Source organism: Hemicordylus capensis, chromosome 1 (genome assembly GCF_027244095.1).
Source record: "Hemicordylus capensis ecotype Gifberg chromosome 1, rHemCap1.1.pri, whole genome shotgun sequence".
Taxonomy (NCBI): domain Eukaryota; kingdom Metazoa; phylum Chordata; class Lepidosauria; order Squamata; family Cordylidae; genus Hemicordylus; species Hemicordylus capensis.
This window is the reverse complement of record NC_069657.1, coordinates 11,463,682-11,483,244: the sequence shown is the minus strand read 5'-3', so window position 1 is coordinate 11,483,244 and position 19,563 is coordinate 11,463,682. Positions and strand designations below refer to the sequence as shown.

The window sequence follows — 19,563 nt, the reverse complement described above, 5'->3', positions numbered from 1 at the left end:
CCCATTTCCTAAGCAAGGCCCACCTTGGTTTGCATCGGGATGGGTGACTAACATGTGAGCACCGTCTGCTGTAAGATGTTCTCCTGGGGCCATTGCTCAGTGGTAGAGCATATGCTTACAGGCAGAAGGTCTCAGGTTCTATCCCTGGCATTTCCAGCTAGGGCTGGGAGAGACTCCTGCCCGAAACCTTGGAGAGCTGATGCCAGTCATTGTAGACAATACTGAGCTAGCTGGACCAAGGGTCTGACTCGGTAGTAGGCAGCTTCCTATGTTACCGTGTAAGATAGGGGCTGTAGTGGGAGTGGCAACGACTGACTGGTTTCCTTGCATAAGTGAAAGTGCCTTTTGCGAAGCATGGTTTTGATACAACCCATCCTCTGTCTTAAAGCCTACAATAAATTTCTACAAAGAGTTCTGCACATCCATGTTATGTACACTCTTTATTGCATATTGCCATGTCATAAAAAAATGTACAGTCTCATAACATACACAGCATGTCCTGCTAGCTAAAAACATTCTTGCACCTAGGACCACTAAACTGTTTGCTACCACTAAGCTACATTAGTATACTTCAGTTTACAAACTATCACTTTTTTCGTCTCTTTTTTGGCATATTTTTTTTTTAAATTACACACCCAGGAGAGACACAAAGTGGGGGGGGATTAACACAAAATGGAGAGTGGCTACTTCCACCAGCACCAGTCTAAATGCAATTTGCAACAAATGGCACATGGAATTTACCTGCACACAGACTCTTTTAAGAAAAGAACACAGCAGAAACGGGACAAACAAGGCTTGTTGTAAAGCGAGAATGGCTTGGAAGCACAAGGAATGGTTTCCACCAATGCCCAGCTTCTCCGGTTTGCAATCTATGCAGCATGGATTCCTGGAAATCCACGGAGATGCAGTAATCTGAGCAGAAAAAGAGATGCAAACTCTCCTGTGAACACTTAACACTCTGTACAGCACAAACACAACCCAGTCATAGTCAAGCTGACTCAGGTAGATTCTTAATGCACAAAATGCCTGGGGACGTTCCAGTACAGCACCTACAATGTGCCCCTGCAATACCATTGACTGTGAATCCAGATCCACTCTGGGTCCAGATGAGTACTTTGCGGTGCCTTCTGACCAATCCTGAATGAATCAGCTGAGATCTTTATAGATGACCTTTCAAAACCTACAGCCCCAAATCAGACACACTTGTAGGGCTGTGTTGAGAATTGTGTTCCCAACCACTGAACTGAAATACTCCTGATAAAACTCCTGATGAAAAGAGTTGTCTTGAGTGCTTCATCCCATAGCCACATCCCAAATGAGACTATCCTATTTCCAATGGGACAGTTGAAGAAGCTGGCTGTGTGAAGGAAGCATTCAGGAAACGGCTTTCTTGCACACTTAGTCCAGTTACGCTAGCCAACTGCAATGCAACCCGCCCCCACAATGATTCCATGGCCCACTTTTTATTTCTACCACAGGCTCTTAGATCATCTTGCCTTTTCTCTCTCGGCACGTGTGTAACAGTGACAGCTAGGAGCTGCACCTGCTGCAACACTGAATTGTCTGAATGCTCCCCCAGCATTTCGTGCATTTCTGGATGGCTCCCTCGGAGGACCAGAAATACTGATTCAGCAGTCTTAATCTCCACAATGGAGAACTGCAGGATACCTCAGCCCACTGTGGTCCTTGCTGGTCCACTTGGCTGCCGCACATGGGTGCACAACACCCGTTCAACACAATAGACTTCCTGAAGTGAAGGCAGGGTTGTCCTGGGGGGAGGGAAGGTACCTGCCTTTCCCCAGGACGCATTCACGACTGGCCACAAGAAGTTTAGATGCCATCCCAAAACTGCTGGGCTGTAGAACAAGTCCCCTCAACCAGACTGAATGTTGTCTGTGACAGTATCCTTTCTGCTCTTTTCAAATTCAAAGCACATTTAAAACAAACACACACTCCAATAAATGCAACCCTTTGATCAGTCTGGACCCTTTTTGAAAGTCAGCTTCCTAAATCTTATCCGACCAAATTTCTTCCAGGTATTAAAAAAAAAATTATAAAAATAGAGGCACTTTAGTTTAAGGAACAGTTCTGATCAACTTGCTTTCTTTTGTCTGAAGCAAAGTGCTATGTTTGAACAGCTGCACTCCACAGAGGTTTGGAGCATCAGCTTTGCATTCTTACTGCTTTACAAGCTACTTGAAGAGCCCTCTGCATGTGCGGGTGCATCAGAAGTTGTAATGAAGAAAAAGAAAATCATTTTTAAAAAAAGAGAAGTACACCTAGATACACACGCACACAAACCGCTCTTTGACAGCTCTCTATCGAGTGATCTTCACAGCTTTCATGTTGCACTGGGATCTGGGAAGATCCAAGGACTGTATTTTGTACAAACTTGTTTATATAAAACCACACATTTGCTGTACAGTACATATGGGGGGGGGAAATACTATCTCAATACCCCACTAGTTAACATCCTTTACAAGAGAGAGAGAGAAAATCAAACAGCATCATCTATCTAGTGCAACAGGGACAAACTAAACATCTTCAAAGGAAAGAAAAAAAGAGAATCCCCATTAAATTTCAGATGGTATAAAAGTTACTCGAGAGAAACCCCCAAATAAATAAAAGCAAAACAAAAAAGTAACAGTCCTCTATATTCTCTATAATTTAAGAATATTAAGCCATGCTATAATATTGGCTTTTTTTTTTGTTTTCCAATTTTTTGTATTACTATTTTTAAATTATTTATTACTCCCTGAGCAATCTGGGCTTAGGTGATTTTGGATTGACATCTTGACAGGCAGTAGTTCTTACAATTTGCAAGGCAAATATAAAAAGCAAAGCATGTTTTCAAGAAACAGTTTTCTTGGCCATTTTCTGCTACTTTGCACTATAGACTATTAGGTCCCTAAATCTCTCCCCTGGACCTCAACAGACTCCAAGGCCAACCCCTTATATGACCTTTTCTAGATGTTGCTCCCTACTAACCTTGTTCTAGACACAGGGCAACCCAGGAATGAGTCAGGAGCAAGCATGTTGTCCAAATGGAGAGCACACACAGCCAAACACCACTTCCACTGGCTGTCAGCCCCAGCCTCCAGTTCCCAATTCATGGGATCATCAGGGAGCAAGCAACGCCATTTGTCCCATCCCAAGATCGATGCTTATTGTCTTCATCCCAGTAGCCCGCGCCCCACTGAGCAGGAAGCCAAAGACTGGCTAAACCAAAGGTGGCCCATCTGAGGGGGGGAGGAGGAGAAGCAGGCTGCTGGATTGGAAACCAAACTACAAATACTGAGTTGTATACATGCCTGCTTCTAGCAGGCATGGTAAAGGCTCTTTGGACTGTGTCCAATCCAGCGGGGCATGTGTGTCCAGCCACGCAACTCTTTCCTGGAATCATCCTGCATCGGTTGAATGTCACAATGAAACTGGCCACAGTCAATTCTGAGCTATATTTACAGAGAATACAGTTTGTCCCACTGGACAGAGAAATGAAACAACAAAATAAAACAACAATGAACAGAAGTAAAACATAGGCTCTTTGTTCCATGAAATGGGGGGGGGGAGAATACCCCACCCCACCCCAAAGTCCCCATTGGTCTCAGGCAAGAAAGAGAGCGAGTTCTATTTATGCATGAGAAGGTTTCTTCTTCCAGCAAGGCTTCTGGAAGAGAGGCATATCTTATTTGATACAAAACAGAAGAGGAATTGCCAAAAGGGGGTTATGGAATACAATGGAGCCAGCACAATCACAAGGGATGTTCAAGTTTTGAGTAACAACAGAAACAAGACTTTCAGTTCAGATTAAACAAAAGGAGTTGCTAATAAACTCTTAGCAACTGCGAGTCCCAGTGGTGAGAAATCCCCCAAGGCTGATCCAACCCAGTCAGGATGCTTTTGTGCCATCTAGCAAACAGGCATCCCTTTTGCCCCCCCACCCCCATTTTTCCAACTCCCTTTTTACCAAGGTAAACGAACTCCCACAATTAGAGCTAATGTACAAAGTTATTGGTCAACATCTCTCATTTCTCCTGGGAATGTTTTTTGCCTTCTCATTCTCTCCACAAAGTTTGTGCTTAGACAGCGGAGAAAAAGCTACTTTTGGAAACGTCACCATGGATGACGGAAAAGAAAGGGAACACTCACTCATTCAGACAGAAGTGCCTCTGTATGTTTACACGTGCGCACAAACACACTTCTGAATCTCCACCCATACAACCAGACTTGTATATATACAGCACATATGCACACATACTTCCATCAACTCATACACACAAAACAAGAGAGGGGGAAAGTGCCACTGTTTGGTTGACAAGGCAGAAGATGAAAAATCTGGGCCTTTTCAAGAAAATGACTGGTGAGTGTTTTCTAAAATGCTCATTTCAAAAAAAGTGACTCAGAAGTTGAGTTTCGTGATGGGCCTCTCACGACTGCTGTCCGCCAACTGGTTGGTGATGCGTTTGCGATTGCGCTTCAGCTTGGAAAGGTCTTTGTCGAAGACTTCGCCGGACCGTAAGGCAGAGACTAGGTCATCAAACTCCCCTCCTTCCTCGCTGCTTTCTTTCGCCTTTCTAGCCTTGCGCTCTCTCTCTCGCTGTTCTTTGAGCTGGATGGAGGAGGAAGGACAAGAAAAGTTTAACAAGGGCTCTCAATATTGGAGAAAGAAGCATTCAGTAAGTCCTCTTTGCAACTACTACCACCCATGGAAGTAAGACGGTTTGGGGGCAGATAGTCAATGGATGTTCTGAGGAAACACCAGGAAGAAAGGAGTATTTCCCCATCCCACCATCCCCAAATCACAGACTTGCTCTTTTACAGGGGAAAATGGCTTTGTAGACTGAATAGAGGAATACTATCTGCCTCCCAGCCCATATGAACTTGACTGAAAATTCCACTTCATGTTGACGATATGGTCTTCCATTGCGAGATGTGTGTGGGGAGAGGCACACAGGCAATTACGGACCCTCACATGAACCTGCCCCTTATCCTATGATTGATAAGTTTACTCAAGAGCCTTCGGTGGGGAACTTTGTCAAAAGCTTTTTGGAAGTCCAAGTGTACTATGTCAACCAGATCACCTTTATCCACATGCCTGCTGACACTCTCAAATAACCCCAAAAGGTTAGTGAGGCAAGACTTTCCCTTGCAGAAGCCATGCTGGTTCTCCTTCAGCAAGGTCTTTTCTTCTATATGTTTAACAATTTTGTCCTTAAGTATGCTTTCCATCCATTTACCTGGCACCAAAGCTAAGTTGACCGGCCTGTAATTTCCCGGCACCCCCTGCCCCGGATCCCTTTTTGAAAATCACACCGGAGTCACATGGCTACTTTCCAGTCCTCTAGTACAGAGCCTGATTGTAGGGACAAGTTACATATTTTTGCTAGGAGATCAGCAATTTCACATTTGAGTTCCTTCAGAACTCTTGGGTGGGTGCCATTTGGCCCTGGCGATTTGTTAATTTCTGGTTTTTAAAGACAGTTTAGAACATCTTTCCTTGTTACCTCAAATTGGCCCAGTCCTTCAGCTGCTAAACCTGAAAAGCTCAATTCTGGAGAGGGTATATGGTCATTATCTTCCACCGTGAAGACAGATGCAATTGTATTTCTAGCTACAATTTACTGTGGTTGGGGATGATGTGAGTTGTAGTCCAGCAACATCTGGAGGCCCCCAGGTTGGGAACCACTGCCCTAAGGGGAATATCTTACAGCATTCAGATGTAATCTCCCATCCAAATGCAAATCAAGGCAGCCCCTTCTTAGCAAAGGGGGTAATTCATGCTTGCTACCACAAGACCAACTCTTATCCCCAATAATTAGTGTTGCCCAAGACCTCAGAGAGCTGCTGCTAGTTCGAGCAGCTAATACTGGGCTAGATGGATCAATGGTCTGACATCATATGAGGCAGTTTTCCATATCATGAGAACATAAGAACAGCCCTGCTGGTTCATCAGACCCAAGGCCCATCTAGTCCAGCATCCTGTTTTGCACAGTGGCTCACCAGATGCCGCTGGAAGCCTACAGCAGGAGTTGGGGTTATGCCCTCTCTCCTGCTGTTACTCCCTTGCAACTGGTACTCAGAGGCATCCTGCCTTTGAGGCTGGAGGTGGCCTGTAGCCCTCTGACTAGAAGCCTATGATAGACCTCTCCTCCATGAAGTTATCCAAACCCCTCTTAAAGCCATCATATGTGGTACAATTTATACCATAGACTTTCTTTTCAGATATGCATCACGAAGGTCACACTGAGGACAGCTTAGTAGCAGCTCCCCTGCAGGGACATAGCACGAGGTTAGCAGTAGCATATGTTCCTCTGACCCACCTGCGCTTCCATACGTGCTCGCCGCTCCTCTTCCTCCTTCCTCTTCCTCATGTTTTCATTTTCCTGCTTGGCTTCGGAGACAGCTTGAAGGAACTGGTCAAAGATCCCAAAGAACTCATCTGGCTGCGTTTTACCAGAATCTTCTCCAAAATGCTTAACTGCTTTGGTGAACTGGAGGAAGATCAGAAAGAAAATAATCAAAGATTGTTGCAAAATTCCATTCCCTCAATATAACCTCTCATATTCTGTCCAGTGAAACATCTGGGTTGTAACAAGCATTTGAACAAAGTAATAGAAGGAGCCAGACTATGCCTGGAAGTCAAGAGTTCAAAGTGGTGGAGGAACAGCAAAGGAAAACGGGCACAGTTGGGCAACAGAGGACGCAAATTTTGGGCTCGCACCGGGTATCAGAAAAAAGTGAACAAGAGAATGAAGACAAACAAAATACAAGAGGGAACTGTAAGGTTCTTTGATCCTAGAACTGTTCCAGAAAGACATCCTGAGAAAAAAGTAATACGCACTCATTTGTTAACTTAGTCTTGCTTAATTTACCTAATTAATAAAGATAAATGGCCATCATGTGCATAGTTTTGCTTTCACCTTTTCCCTCTTCCCTGTTCCTTCTTGCCTTCCCTTTTCCATGTAAGCATCTTTGGGCAGGGATCTATTCGCTTATCTTTGGTAAGTACCCTGGTATGCTTTTAGAAACAAGCCAGAAAACCAAACAAACAAGAGCTAGCATGGTCTAGTGAAGAGAGAGACTACAACTCCCATCATCCCCAGCCAAAATGGCCCTTGGTAGGGTTGGGAACCCTTGGTGTAGTGAGCAGAGTGCTGGACTTAAACTTGGGTCCAGCTCCCTAAACACACAGGGGCCCTGCTAGATCAGCCCCAAAGGTCCAACCAGTCTAGCATTCAGTTTGCTAGAGTGGCAAGATGCCTCCGAGAAGCCCACAACCAAAGCATGAAAACAATAGCCCTCCCAAGCTGCTGTTCCCCAGCAAGAGGTATTCAGGGGTCTACTGCCTCTGAACATGCAAGTTCCACAGAGCCATAATGGATAGCAGCCATTGATAGGCCTCTCCTCCTCCATGAATTTGTATAATCCCCTTTTAAAGCACCACAAGCCAGTGACCATCACCACATCAACAATTTTAATAAATGATGCATGGCGTGAAGCAGCACGTTCCCATCTGTCCTGAATCTACTTCCAGTCAATTTCATTGAACAGTGGTATAGCAACGCTGGTGGCGGCCCACGTGCAAATTTTTCGGCAGCCACTGCCACCCCTCACCCCACCCCTCCTGCAGCCTCCTCCTGCCAGCCTGCACAGAGGCTCACAAAATTCTCAGCCCCCATGAACAGCTGGGCTTGCTAAGCTGTTGCTGGCCATGGCGTGGTATGACGACATCATAGCCCGGCACCTATTGGTGGGTTGTGATGTCATCGTACCGTGCCACAGCCAGCAACAGCTTAGGAAGCCAGGCTGCGCGCAGGGCCCAAGAACTTTGTGGGGCCACTGCAGAGGTGGTGGGTGAGCAGGGGTGGGTGGGTGAGAGGCCCTCAGTGGTCTCTCTTCTCAGGGGGTCCGGAGCCACTCACGTTCTTAGAACACGTCCAACCAATTACAGTTATGCCCCTATAACTGAATGACCCAAGTTCTAGTATTATAAAACTATCTACGTTGTTCACATCATCCACAGTTTTATAAGCCTCTCGCATATCCTCCCCACTTGCAGTCTAATGAAAGGCCACAAATGCCTCCCTTTTAGGGAGGCGCTCCTGCCGCCTCCTCATTTTGATTGTCCTCTTCAGCACCTTCCCAGCTCTGGGGTGCCCTTTTGGAGACCAGAAGTGTTCACAGTGGCAAAATCCTAACGCTGCATGGTTGCAAGGATGTTGAGCCAGCAAATGGCACCCAATCTGGAGCTTGCCTTTCAGACTAGAGTTGTGTTCACGCACACACATTTCCACTTGCACAACCTGTGGCGCACCTCATATATTTTGCAAGGAACTTTTGGGCAAGAAAATGTTTACATCATCCTTGCCAGGGCCCCTGTGAGACAGCTGACTTATACTGAGTGTGTATTTCTGAGGCTGGGAACTAGGGAAAGATTAGGGATTCTGTTGGTGTCCACACCGCTGCCCAACTGACTTCCTAACTGAGCTGACAGAGCTGGTCGCGGAGTTGGTGTTGGAGTCACCCAAACTCTTAGGGCTGGGGGACTTCAATGCCCATTGTGAGGCTGACTTGTCTCATGCAGCTCAGGAGTTCATAGCGGCCAGGACAACTCTATGGGCCTATCCAAACTAGTTTCAGGACCAATTCATAGTGCCAGCCACACACTCGATTTGGTCTTCTGTTCGGATCATGGGGTATTCTGTGGGTGGGGGATCCTGCAGTTTCCCCATTGTCATAGATGGACCACTACCTGGTTAAGGTTGGTTTCACAGCCACAAACCAGCCCTGCAGGGGTGGCGGACCTATTAAAATGGTCCACCCGAGATGGCTGCTGGATCCAGTAGGATTCCAAAAATGATTGGAGGGTTTTAATGTTGGTGCTGCCAGAGATTCTGTTGATGCCCTGGTGGGAACCCAGAACAGGGAACTCATCAGGGCAGTAGACACAATCGCTCCTAAGTATCCCTTCCAACCTGCTTTAAAAGTGGCCCCTTGGTATACAGAGGAGTTGTGGGGTCTGAAGCAGCAAGGTAGGTGACTGGAATACAAGTGGAGGAGAACTCGGCTTGAAATTGACAGGACACAGCATAGAGTCCATTTGATGGTTTATGTGAAAATGGTGCATGTGGGGGGAAAAACCCCAACTGTGGTCTGCACACATTGCTTCTGTAGGTTTGCATTCAGCTGAGTTGTCCCAGGTTGTGAGGAGTTTGATTCAGCCTCCTTCCATTTCAAACCAGTCCCCGGAGACTATGTTCTCCTGTGATGCTTTTAATGGGTTCTTTGAGGACAAAATCTCTTGTATTTGGGCCAACTTGGACTCCACTGTTTTTGCAGAGTCTATTAAGGTGGAGTCCAGCAATCCCTCTCGCAGTATTCGACTGCATCAGTTTCAATCTGTGATGCCTGATGACTTGGACAAGCTGCTTGGGGCAGTGCAGCCTCTGGATCCTTGCCCGACTTGGATGCTTCTGTCAAGCAGGGAAGTTGTTGGAGGTGGCCTAGTTAATATCATCAGCTCATTGCTGAGAGAGGGTAGGATGCCTCCTTGTTTGGAGGAGGCAATGATTAAACCGCTTCTTAAGAAGCCTTCCCTAGATCCCTCAGTGATGGATAGTTATAAGCCAGTCTTCAATCTCCCATGGTTGGGCAAGGTGATTGAAAGAATGGTGGCTAACGAGCAAAACGCAGTTTGGGAGGAAACCGATTATCTAGACCCATTTCAAACTGGCTTTAGAGCAGGCTAGGGGGCTGAGACGGCCTTGGTCGGCCTGATGGATGACCTTTACCAAGGAATCAACAGAGGGAGTGTGATTCTGTTGGTTCTTCTGGATCTCTCACCGGCATTCGATACCGGGGAGTAAGAGCAGAAGAGAGGGCATGCCTTCAACTCCTGCATGTAGGCTTCCAGTGGGATCTGGTGGGCCACTGTATGAAACAGGATGCTGGACTAGATGGGCCTTGGGCCTGATCCAGAAGGGCTGTTCTTATGTTCTTATACCATCAACCATGGTGTCCTTCTGGATCGCCTGGGGGAGTTGGGGATAGGAAGCACTGCTCTGCAGTGGTTACGCTCCTATCTCTCAGGTACATACCAGGTGGTGGAGCTTGGTGACAGTTGCTCTTTGAAACGGGAGCTATTATATGGAGTTCCTCAGGGCTCCATTTTGTCACCAAATCTTTTTAACATCTACATGAAACTGCTGGGTGAGGTCATCAGGAGATTTGGTGCAGGGTGTTATCAGTATGCTGATGACACGCATATCTATTTCTCCTTATCACCATCACCATCACCATCAGGAAATGGCATTCACTCCCTAAATGCCTGCCCATGGGCAGTAATGGGCTGGATGAGGGACAACAAATTGAAGCTGAATCCAAGCAAGACGGAGGTGCTCATTGTGGGGGGTTGAAATTTGAGGGAAATTTGAGGGAGTTAGATCTTCCTGTGCTGGATGGGGTTACACTCCCCCAGAAGGAACAGGTTAGGGTTAGGGTGAACGCAGCTTTGGAGTGCTCTTGAATCCAGGCCTCACCCTTTTATCTCAGGTGGAGGCCATGGCCAGGAGCACTTTCCATTAACTTCAGCTGATTCACCAGCTGCGTTCATTCCTTGAAGAGAATGATCTCAAAACACAGGTAATCAGCCGGTAACCTCAAGGCTTGACTATTGCAATGCGCTCTATGTGGGGCTGCCTTTGTACGTAGTTCAGAAACTTCAGTTAGTTCAAAATGCGGCAGCCAGACTGGTCTCTGGGGTAACCTGGAGAGACCATAATTTATGCCTGGCTATCAATATGTTTCTGAGCAAAATACAGAGTGAACAGCTTGGGTCTGGGTTACCTTAGAGAACTTCTGTATGATCCCCACTGAACGCTGAGGTCATCTAGAGAGGCCCGTCTCCAGTTACCACTGATATGTCTGGTGGCAACATGGAACTGGGCCTTCTCTGTTGCTGTTCCTGGACTTTATTTATTCATTCATTCATTGTTGAATTTATATACCGCCTTTCATTAAAAACAATCTCAAGGCGGTTTACAAAAGTTAAAAAACATACAATAAAATGACAATAAAAATATTAAGATAAAAATATAAAAACAAACCTAATTTAAAATCTATAAAATACAAGCATAAAAACTATACATGGGTAAAAACACATAGAAGCAGCAATAAAAACAATCATGTAAAAGCCTGGATAAAAAGCCAAGATTTAACAAGCTTTCTAAAAACTGTGATGGAGTCCGAGGAGCGAATGGCCACCAGGAGAGCATTCCAGAGTCTGGGGGCAGCAACAGAGAAGGCCCTGTCCTGAGTGCACGACAGCTGAGCCTCCCTCATTGTCGGCACCTGGAGCAGAGCCCCCTCAGCTGACCTCGTCAAGTGGGCAGCAGCCCTTGGGAGCAGGTGGTCCCTCAAGAACCCCGGGCCCAAACCGTTAAGTAGGGGTATGCATGGAACCGCCAACTGCGGTCCGGCACTGGGGTGGGGGGGGGTACCTTTAAGAGCGGTGGGAGGGTTTACTTACCCCTCCCGCCGCTTTCCCACTCTGGCGCCCGTAATCCTTAGAGTAATTGGGGCGGCAGGACACCTCCCTGCCGCCCCTTCCCCGACATTGCTTGAAAGGACTCCTGGTAATTTTTACAAGCAATGTAGGGGAAGGGGCGGCAGGGAGGTGTCCTGCCACCCCAATTACTCTAAGGATTACAGGCGCCAGAGCGGGAAAGCGGCGGGAGGGGTAAGTAAACCCTCCCGCCGCTCTTAAAGGTACCCCGCCACCCGAACCGGACCACCCAGGTCCGGAGGCTTTTTTAATGGCCTCCGGACCGGTCCGGGCCCATCCCTACCGTTAAGGGCTTTAAAGGTCAAAACCAGCACCTTGAATGCACTCCCAGCAGATATCCACAGTTTAGGCTTGCTGTTGGCCTTTAAGGGAGCCCTAAAGACTTATTTGTTTGGCCTGGCTTTCTAAGGTTTTAAAATTGTTTTTAAAAGTATTTTTAATTGGTTCTGAACTGTTTTAAAATTGTTTTTATATTGTTTTAAGCAGTGTGTTTTAAATGGTGTTTGTTTTATGTTTTTTAAACTTGTTGCCCACTGCCCAGAGCCTTTGGATGGGGTGGTCTAGAAATGTAATAAATAAATAATAAAAAGGAATGCAGTTCCAAAAATCCCCATGACATAGTGCAGCTATGTGACCTTCTTGCACTGGCATAACTTTCGTCTAATGCGCAAGCGTGGCATTAGTCAGGAATTGGCCCGTATTTCAAATGTGGCCACAACCACAGATATATATGAGGGCATGACAATACTGGCAGTTTTATTTCCCTCCCTTTCCTAGTAATTCCTAGCACATAATTCTCCTTTTTCATAGCTGCTACACACTGCATTGACATTTTCATTGAGCTACTGGCCACAACCTCCAAGGTCTCTTTCCCCGTTAGCTGCTGTCAGCTCAGACCCCATCAGTGTAAATGCAGAGTTCAGATTGTCTGCCCTCCTACACAGCACTTTATACCCATTTACTTGTCAGCCATGGAAGACAGCAAGTGATTTCAAGTCAGTCACTGTTTCTCACCCTAACCTCCCCTTACAGGGTTGTGTTGAGAATACAAGGGGCATGAGAAGCCCTATATGCTGCCTTGAGCCCCGAAGAAGGGCAGGAGAGAAAAAAACAACAATTCACCTATAAACAATTAGGATTAATGATAGAAGAAATCTCCAGGCTGTTTGGTATGGGCTTGCCTCAAATGCATAACTTTTAAAAATTAAATGTCTAATTTATAATTTTTTAAATGGGTCTTGTTTTTAGTTAACGCCTATTGATTTTGTATTGTTTTTGTATTTTATCTGTTTTACGAATTCTGTGAGCCACCCTGAGCAGTGGTGCATTGGAAGGCAAGAGCATATATATTCTTGAAATAAGTAAATAAAATATATTATTATCAGCAGAGAAGAATTGGAGGGAGTCTTGGAGGCCGATTGATCTGGGGCATAACTTAAGCCAATTTAAGCTTGGATCCATCCTGAGCCGAGGCCCTGACCTGCTCCAACTCCACTGCTGGAATCGTCTTCCTCACCAACGCATCCTCTCTCAAGGGCCTACTCCACCTCCTCATGAACCTCAGCTGCCATTTTGACATGTTTAGGAAATCACACCTCTGTTTCTGCTTAATGCCCTTTAGTATCTGGCTCACTTTTAAAAAAAAATTAATTCAGGAGCAATAAAAACAACAAAGCTCAGTAGTGCAGCAGAGAAGATATAAAACTCAAACTTGCACTTTCAACTTCTCTTTGAAGATTTGCTTTTGTATGTTATTTATTGTTGCCACATGCTTCAATATTAGAACCAAATGTGCTAGCAATTCTCTCTCCCCTCACCCCTGCTTTTTAATTTTTTGTTATGAAGCAGGAGAAACGGCTTCATCCGTCTTAAGCAGGAAGCTTGTGCAGTCTACAGTTGTGTGCCCAGGACAGTAAATACAAGCAACATTCTGGCTAAAAGCAAAGATGACCCTTGTGTACAAACCTTGTGTAGTAATATCAGATAGTTGTAAATATTGGATAGTTAGCAGTTCCCCTGCTAACTGAGCAAATAGGCACCTTTTAAAAATGGTGATTCTCTTTACTGAGCCCTATCCATCCCCAGCACAGCATCCCTCCAGTGGCTGTTGCTGGTGTCTGTTATGTTTCTCTTTTAGATAGTGAGCCCTTTGGGGACAGGGAATCTTCTTTATTTATTTTTATTTCTCTGTGCAAACTGCTTTGGGGACTTTTGTTGAAAAGCGGTATATATATATCCATCGTCGTCATCATGGTCATAAGAGAGATGAATAAAGACACACACAAACACACAACTGGTTGCTTAGTTCCATCGATCATCACCACATTCACATTGGCTCTTATGGCTACTAGTTTAGATGCCTATCCAAAGAACATGTGGAAAAATTTAATGACTATCAGTGCGGATAGTTAAATGAAGCTCCATGCCCGGAGGCACAATACCAGAGGTGGACAAGGTCATCAACTTCACACCCAGCTTGCATTCTCTTAGGGCAGGGGTGCTCAAGCTTGGGTTCCCCAATGTTGCTAGAAGGCAAGTCCCACCATCTCTAGCCACAATGGCCAAAGGCATGATGGGAGTTGTAGTCCAACAACATCTGGGGACCCAAGTTTGAGAACCCCTGTCTTAGGAGTATCTGGCTGGTCACGTTGGCAACAGAATGTTGGACTAGAATTGGCTTGATCAGCAAGGCATGTCTTAACAATAGTAATCAGCAAAATTCAGACTAGACAAAGAACATTACAGTCCTTATTCCACTCTGTCACACAACAGCTGTGTGACTCACCGCTAGTGCTTATTGCTATTTTACAGGCTGAAAAACAGGCCCAGAAGCAGACATCTGTCACAGCAAGTCCCCAGTTGTGCTGGGATTTGAACCTTGGACGGCCATGTCCACATTCAGCACTGGCCAACATCTGCTTGTTCAGCTCCCTTATATTAACCAGGTCCCTCAATTCATTGCTCCTATGCCATAGAGCTTGGTTGGGCAAGGTGCAGAAGGACTAGCTGCCATGTTTCTTTATAGTTGAGAGCATCTGCATGTTCAGTAGCAGCAACATGATACACGGGGGATGCCCAAAGGAGGTGCCCTGGACCAATGGCAGCCCAGCAGCTAAAGGTGGCTGAACTGAGAATTTAACAGAGGAATGCCTATGGAAAATTGAGCATTAGGGACGTAAAAGCACCAGGCTCAAGGTCCTTGCTCAGTCATGAACTCAGTGGGTTGCTTCAGGCAAGGTGCATTCCGCCAGCCTCAGTTAAGCAGCTGTAAAATGGGAATATTGTGACCAGAAGGGCAGGCGCAACAAAGATTTGGGGCTGTAGAGGCCTCTAAGGACAGCACTCTTACCAGTTCTTTGGCTTCTGCCAAAAGATCCTCCACATCCGAGAAGCTGAAGCTGGCCAAAGTGATGAACTGGCTGACCACAGAAACAAATTTGTCTCCTGGATGAGAGGGCTGAGATTTCTGATATTCCAGCTCCTTAGAAGAAAAACAATTTCACTTTGATTAATGGTTGTTTCAGGAGAGAGACCAATGCAGGTGCAGTTCAAGGTGCTGGATGAAATCTACCAAGCCCCAAAGCAGGAGTTCTCAAACCAGGGTCCACAAATGTTGTTGGACTACAACTCCCATCACTCCCAGCCGCATCTGGGGACCCAAGTTTGAAAACGCCTGCCCTCGAGAGCTCAAGTTTGAGGGCATGCATCACACACCCTTCACCCAGCCATGAGGGATCTGCTTGTGACCGTAGGCTACCATCTGTGTCTCAACTCCACGCCACATGGGGTGTAGGGATGTGCACGGAACTGGTGTGTGTGTGGGAGGTAGCTCAAAGGCAGGGGGGAGGATATCTTTAAGGGCGGGGGGTGCCCTTACCCCTTCTGCCATGTTTCCCCCCGGCGCTGCACTTTAAAAGGGTCCGATGGGGTAGCAGCAGACCTCCCTGCTGCTTCGTTGCCTTGTTGGACTGGAAGTACCCAATGCACGTACACATAGAGTGAGTGCGTGTGCACACTGTGCATCCACCCAATGTGTGCACGCATGCCCAACGTGCACACACGTGTCAGGTACGTTCGGTCCAACGGGGCAGCAGGGAGGTACACTGCTGCCCCATCGGACCCTTTGAAAGTACAGCACTGGGGGAAAATGTGACGGAAGGGGTAAGGGCACCCTCACCCTGCCCTTAAAGGTATCCCTCCTACCTTCGAACCGGCCAAACCGCCAGTTCTGGTGCAGTGACTGGGTACACTCAGATTCACATGGTTCATTGTGCAGACATCATGGTGAACCATGGTTAAAAGTGGGGAGTGAGAAGATGAGGGAACCTGTGTGTGAAGAACTGGGATGGGACAGCAATCCCTAGGGCTGCAACCTTCAGGTGATTAAAATGATAAAAGACTAAAAAGGCATCTCAGCTAGGCAACATGGAGAGAAGGTACTCCTCTTTCACTCTCACACAGGAGGAAACAATTCTAAGATGGTGCTGGTTGCAACATGCTGTACACATGCACTCTCTAAAAGCAAAAGAAGTATGCTTTCTTCTTCAAAATGACTGTTTTTAGAAAGTATGCAATTTGAGAGGAGAGGAGAGCTGGTCTTGTGGTAGCAAGCATGACTTGTCCCCTTAGCTAAGCAGGGTCTGCCTTGGTTGGATATGAAAGGGAGACTAGAAGTGTGAGCACTGCAAGAGATTCCCCTCAGGGGATGGAGCCACTCTGGGAAGAGCATCTAGGTTCCAAGTTCCCTCCCTGGCAGCATCTACAAGGTAAGGCTGAGGGAGATTCCTGCCTGCAACCTTGGAGAGAAGAGCTGGTCTTGGAGAGATTCCCCTCAGGGGATGAAGCCGCTCTGGGAAGAGCAGAAGGTTGCAAGTTCCCTCCCTGGCTTCTCCAAAATAGGGCTGAGAGAGATTCCCACTTGGAGAAGCCGCTTCCAATCTGTGAAGACAATACGGAGCTAGATAGACCAATGGTCTGACTCAGTATATAGCCATTTCCTATGTTCCTATGCTGATTTTATCCGTATATTAAAGCTCATTTGATCAATCATCTACAATTTTTTAAAATGGGTAGCCACCTTGTCCATGGTTAAGGGCGACATCGGCATAAGCCCCAAGCATGAAGCTGAAAATCCAGTGTGGTATCGTAGTTAGAATGTTGACTTGGACTGAGGAGATTTGGGTTCAAATCCCTGCTCAGGGCACAGAGTGCACTGGATGACCTTGGGCCACTCACTCACGCTCCAAGCCTAATCTACTTCCCAGGGTGGTTGCACATAGGAAGCTGTCTTACGTTAAGTCAGACCATAGCTCTGTACTGTCTACACTGACAGGCATCAGCTCTCCAAGGTTTCAGGCAGGGGTCTGTCCCAGCCCTACCTGGAGATGCTGCCAGGGATCAAACCACAGACCAAAGCAGATGCTCTGCCGCTGAACTACAGCCTCATTCCCAATAGTGAGGATAACCTCATTGATGTATGCCATTGCACCCCGGGCCCCAATAAAGACAGGACACACATAACTGGAGTAAACTAGGGCCACTTTATTGAAAGATATATCATCAAAACTTGCAACAAGGAACCTAACTAACCAGAGCACGGGTACTCCACCTGTGTGGGTCAGCCTCATAAGGAGGACCACTCTACACCAAGGTGAAGGGCCAAATGCAGACTCAGTCAGGTACCAGGTCCTGAGATCCTCTCACCGCGGGGCTTTCCCCTGCTGTGGGATGGGGGGGCTCAACCTACCCCAAACCAAGCCACAGAAGTCTGGGCTGGTGAGCTGAGCCACCCTCCCAGTAGGCACCAATCCCAACCCTCTGGGCCATAAAATCCTGGAGGGCTGTTCCTTGGCCCCCTCCCACCTTAAATAGTCCTCCAGCCCAACACCATTACCAAACAACCTGCCCCAACCTGCACTCTCCTGCCATGCGACCAAACAATCCTAAATACTATTAAACCCCGGCACCACGAAACCCAGTGAGAAGTAGGTGAAAAAAGGTGCCAATCTGGTGTGGCCCAAAAAATTCCTACTGGCGACTGGTTAACCGGCCCGAACTGGCAACCTCACTGAGAACAGGGTGGGTGCCTTGTCAAAGAGCGACTGGCAAGGGGAAAAACAGGCTGGCCTTATAACCTTATAGCTGGCCGATCCTCCCCATGATTTGTCACACCCGACCATGTGCAGAGGGAGACAAAATGGTGGCCAGCCTGCCTGCCTTGGTGCTGGGAGCACAACCCCAACCTACAGCAAAACGCAGTGGTGGGGATAAGCATTCCAAGTTCCTTGATGGAAAAGTAGGATACAGATATGAGGAATGAGTGACATCACAATGCACACAGTTTATCTATCACAAAATAAACTGTGTGCATTATACCAGAGGGGCAGAGAGGCGGGTTATATGATTGTGCACATATTTATACTTTTAGGTAGCCACATATGATGAAAGGGAAGAGAGAAACTATTCCAGTCATTAAGAGCTCTATGCAAATATAGTAAGAAATAATGAGATGCAGGTCAGGAAGGAGAATGAAACCAGCCTCTAGGAAATGAGATAAAAGCAGTTGCAATCACAGCCTTGCCTCCTAGGACAGATATTAAAAGCTGCTCCATGAATTGCAGCAGGGGGACCATTACATGGATAAACAATACTTACTGTCTCCACAGCTCTCAGCCCGCTCCTCAAGGTACCAATTTCCTTTTCCAGCTCAGTCATGCTGCCGGAAACAAGGGAAACACGTTAATTTTCAAACCGCTCCGAGCAAATGTGCAAAACGCAGCTTCGAAACCATCTGTGATTCTCCCATTGGGACATAAATGTTTAGCATGGCCACCCGCCTTCGGAGTAGCATCTTGCATGCAGAAAATCAGCAGCATGCATTGATGGCAATTAAGGTTCAAAGTGGCAACGATAATTCAGAGATATCACTGCATCCATACCTATGAGAATGATATGCAAGATGTGCTCCCCTTGGCAGAAGAATTTTGTAAGGTTACCAATCATGAAACTCTGGGCAGTCATTCTATGTACATATATTCTAAGGGAGACACACACACCCCAAGAGTGACGGATATTTATATACCACTTTTCAACAAAAGTTCCCAAAGTGGTTTACAGAGAGAGAGAGAGAGAGAGAGAGAGAGAGAGAGAGAGAGAGAGAGAACACGGCTCCTTGTCCCCAATGGGCTCACAATCTAGCCACTGGAGGGATGCTGTGCTGGGGATGGACAAGGCCAGTTGCACTCCTGCAGCTGCCACCGGCTCGTCTGGTGGCCACTCAGGGACGGGCCTTCTCCGCTGCTGCCCCGAGGCTTTGGAATGCGCTCCCTAGTGAAAGAAGAGCCTCCTCATCTCTGACAGCTTTTAAAAAGTCTTTAAAGATGCATCTGTTCCCCCAGGCAGATTTAATTTAATTAATATTGTTTTAATGGTTTTAATGCTGTTTTAAAATATTGTTTGAACATTTTTAAATTATTGTAATGTTTTAAACTTTTTGTTTTAACTAATGTTTTATTTTCTGTTTTTATTTTGTTGTAAACCGCACAGAGACGTAAGTTTTGGGCGGCATAAAAACAAACAAACAAACAAACAATAAAAATTTAAATAAAGAGAAGCACCACTTTAAAAAGGTGCTTATTTGCTCAGCAGGGTCACAGACACGCAGACACTTCATGCAGTCATTTATTGGGTAGGACAAGCGAACTACCCAGCTTGGAGAACTACCTACACTCCCAATTTTCAATCACATGCTAGCCAGCACCTAGGTAGGAGGTGGTGGAAGTGTTCATTTGTGAGGCAGGAGCTGAGTAGAATGGCTTTTCTTCCTTCTCCTCCTCTGAATATTTATATACTGCTCTTCAACCAAAGTTTTCAAGGCAGTTTACATAGAAAAATAAATAGGGCTCACAATCTAAAAAGAAACGTAAGGTAGATACCAGCGACAGCCACTGGAGGGATGCTGTGCTGGGGATGGATAGGACCAGTTACTCTCCCCCTGCGAA

At 46.4% G+C, this 19,563-nt stretch overlaps 1 protein-coding gene across 3 annotated transcripts in view; it reads right to left on the bottom strand.

Annotated features, from left to right (window-relative positions):
• Positions 1-421: 421 nt before the first annotated feature.
• Positions 422-19,563, bottom strand: part of DAAM1 (dishevelled associated activator of morphogenesis 1) — a 254,671-nt gene continuing 235,529 nt past the window's right edge. For all 3 annotated transcript variants that reach the window (XM_053272446.1, XM_053272455.1, XM_053272462.1), the window contains 4 exons: positions 18,218-18,278; positions 14,913-15,044; positions 6,321-6,491; positions 422-4,609 (listed from right to left, as the gene is read on the bottom strand). In XM_053272446.1, the coding sequence (XP_053128421.1) occupies positions 4,400-4,609; positions 6,321-6,491; positions 14,913-15,044; positions 18,218-18,278 (574 nt within the window). In that variant the 3' untranslated portion in view covers positions 422-4,399. The remainder of the gene's footprint in view (positions 4,610-6,320; positions 6,492-14,912; positions 15,045-18,217; positions 18,279-19,563) is intronic.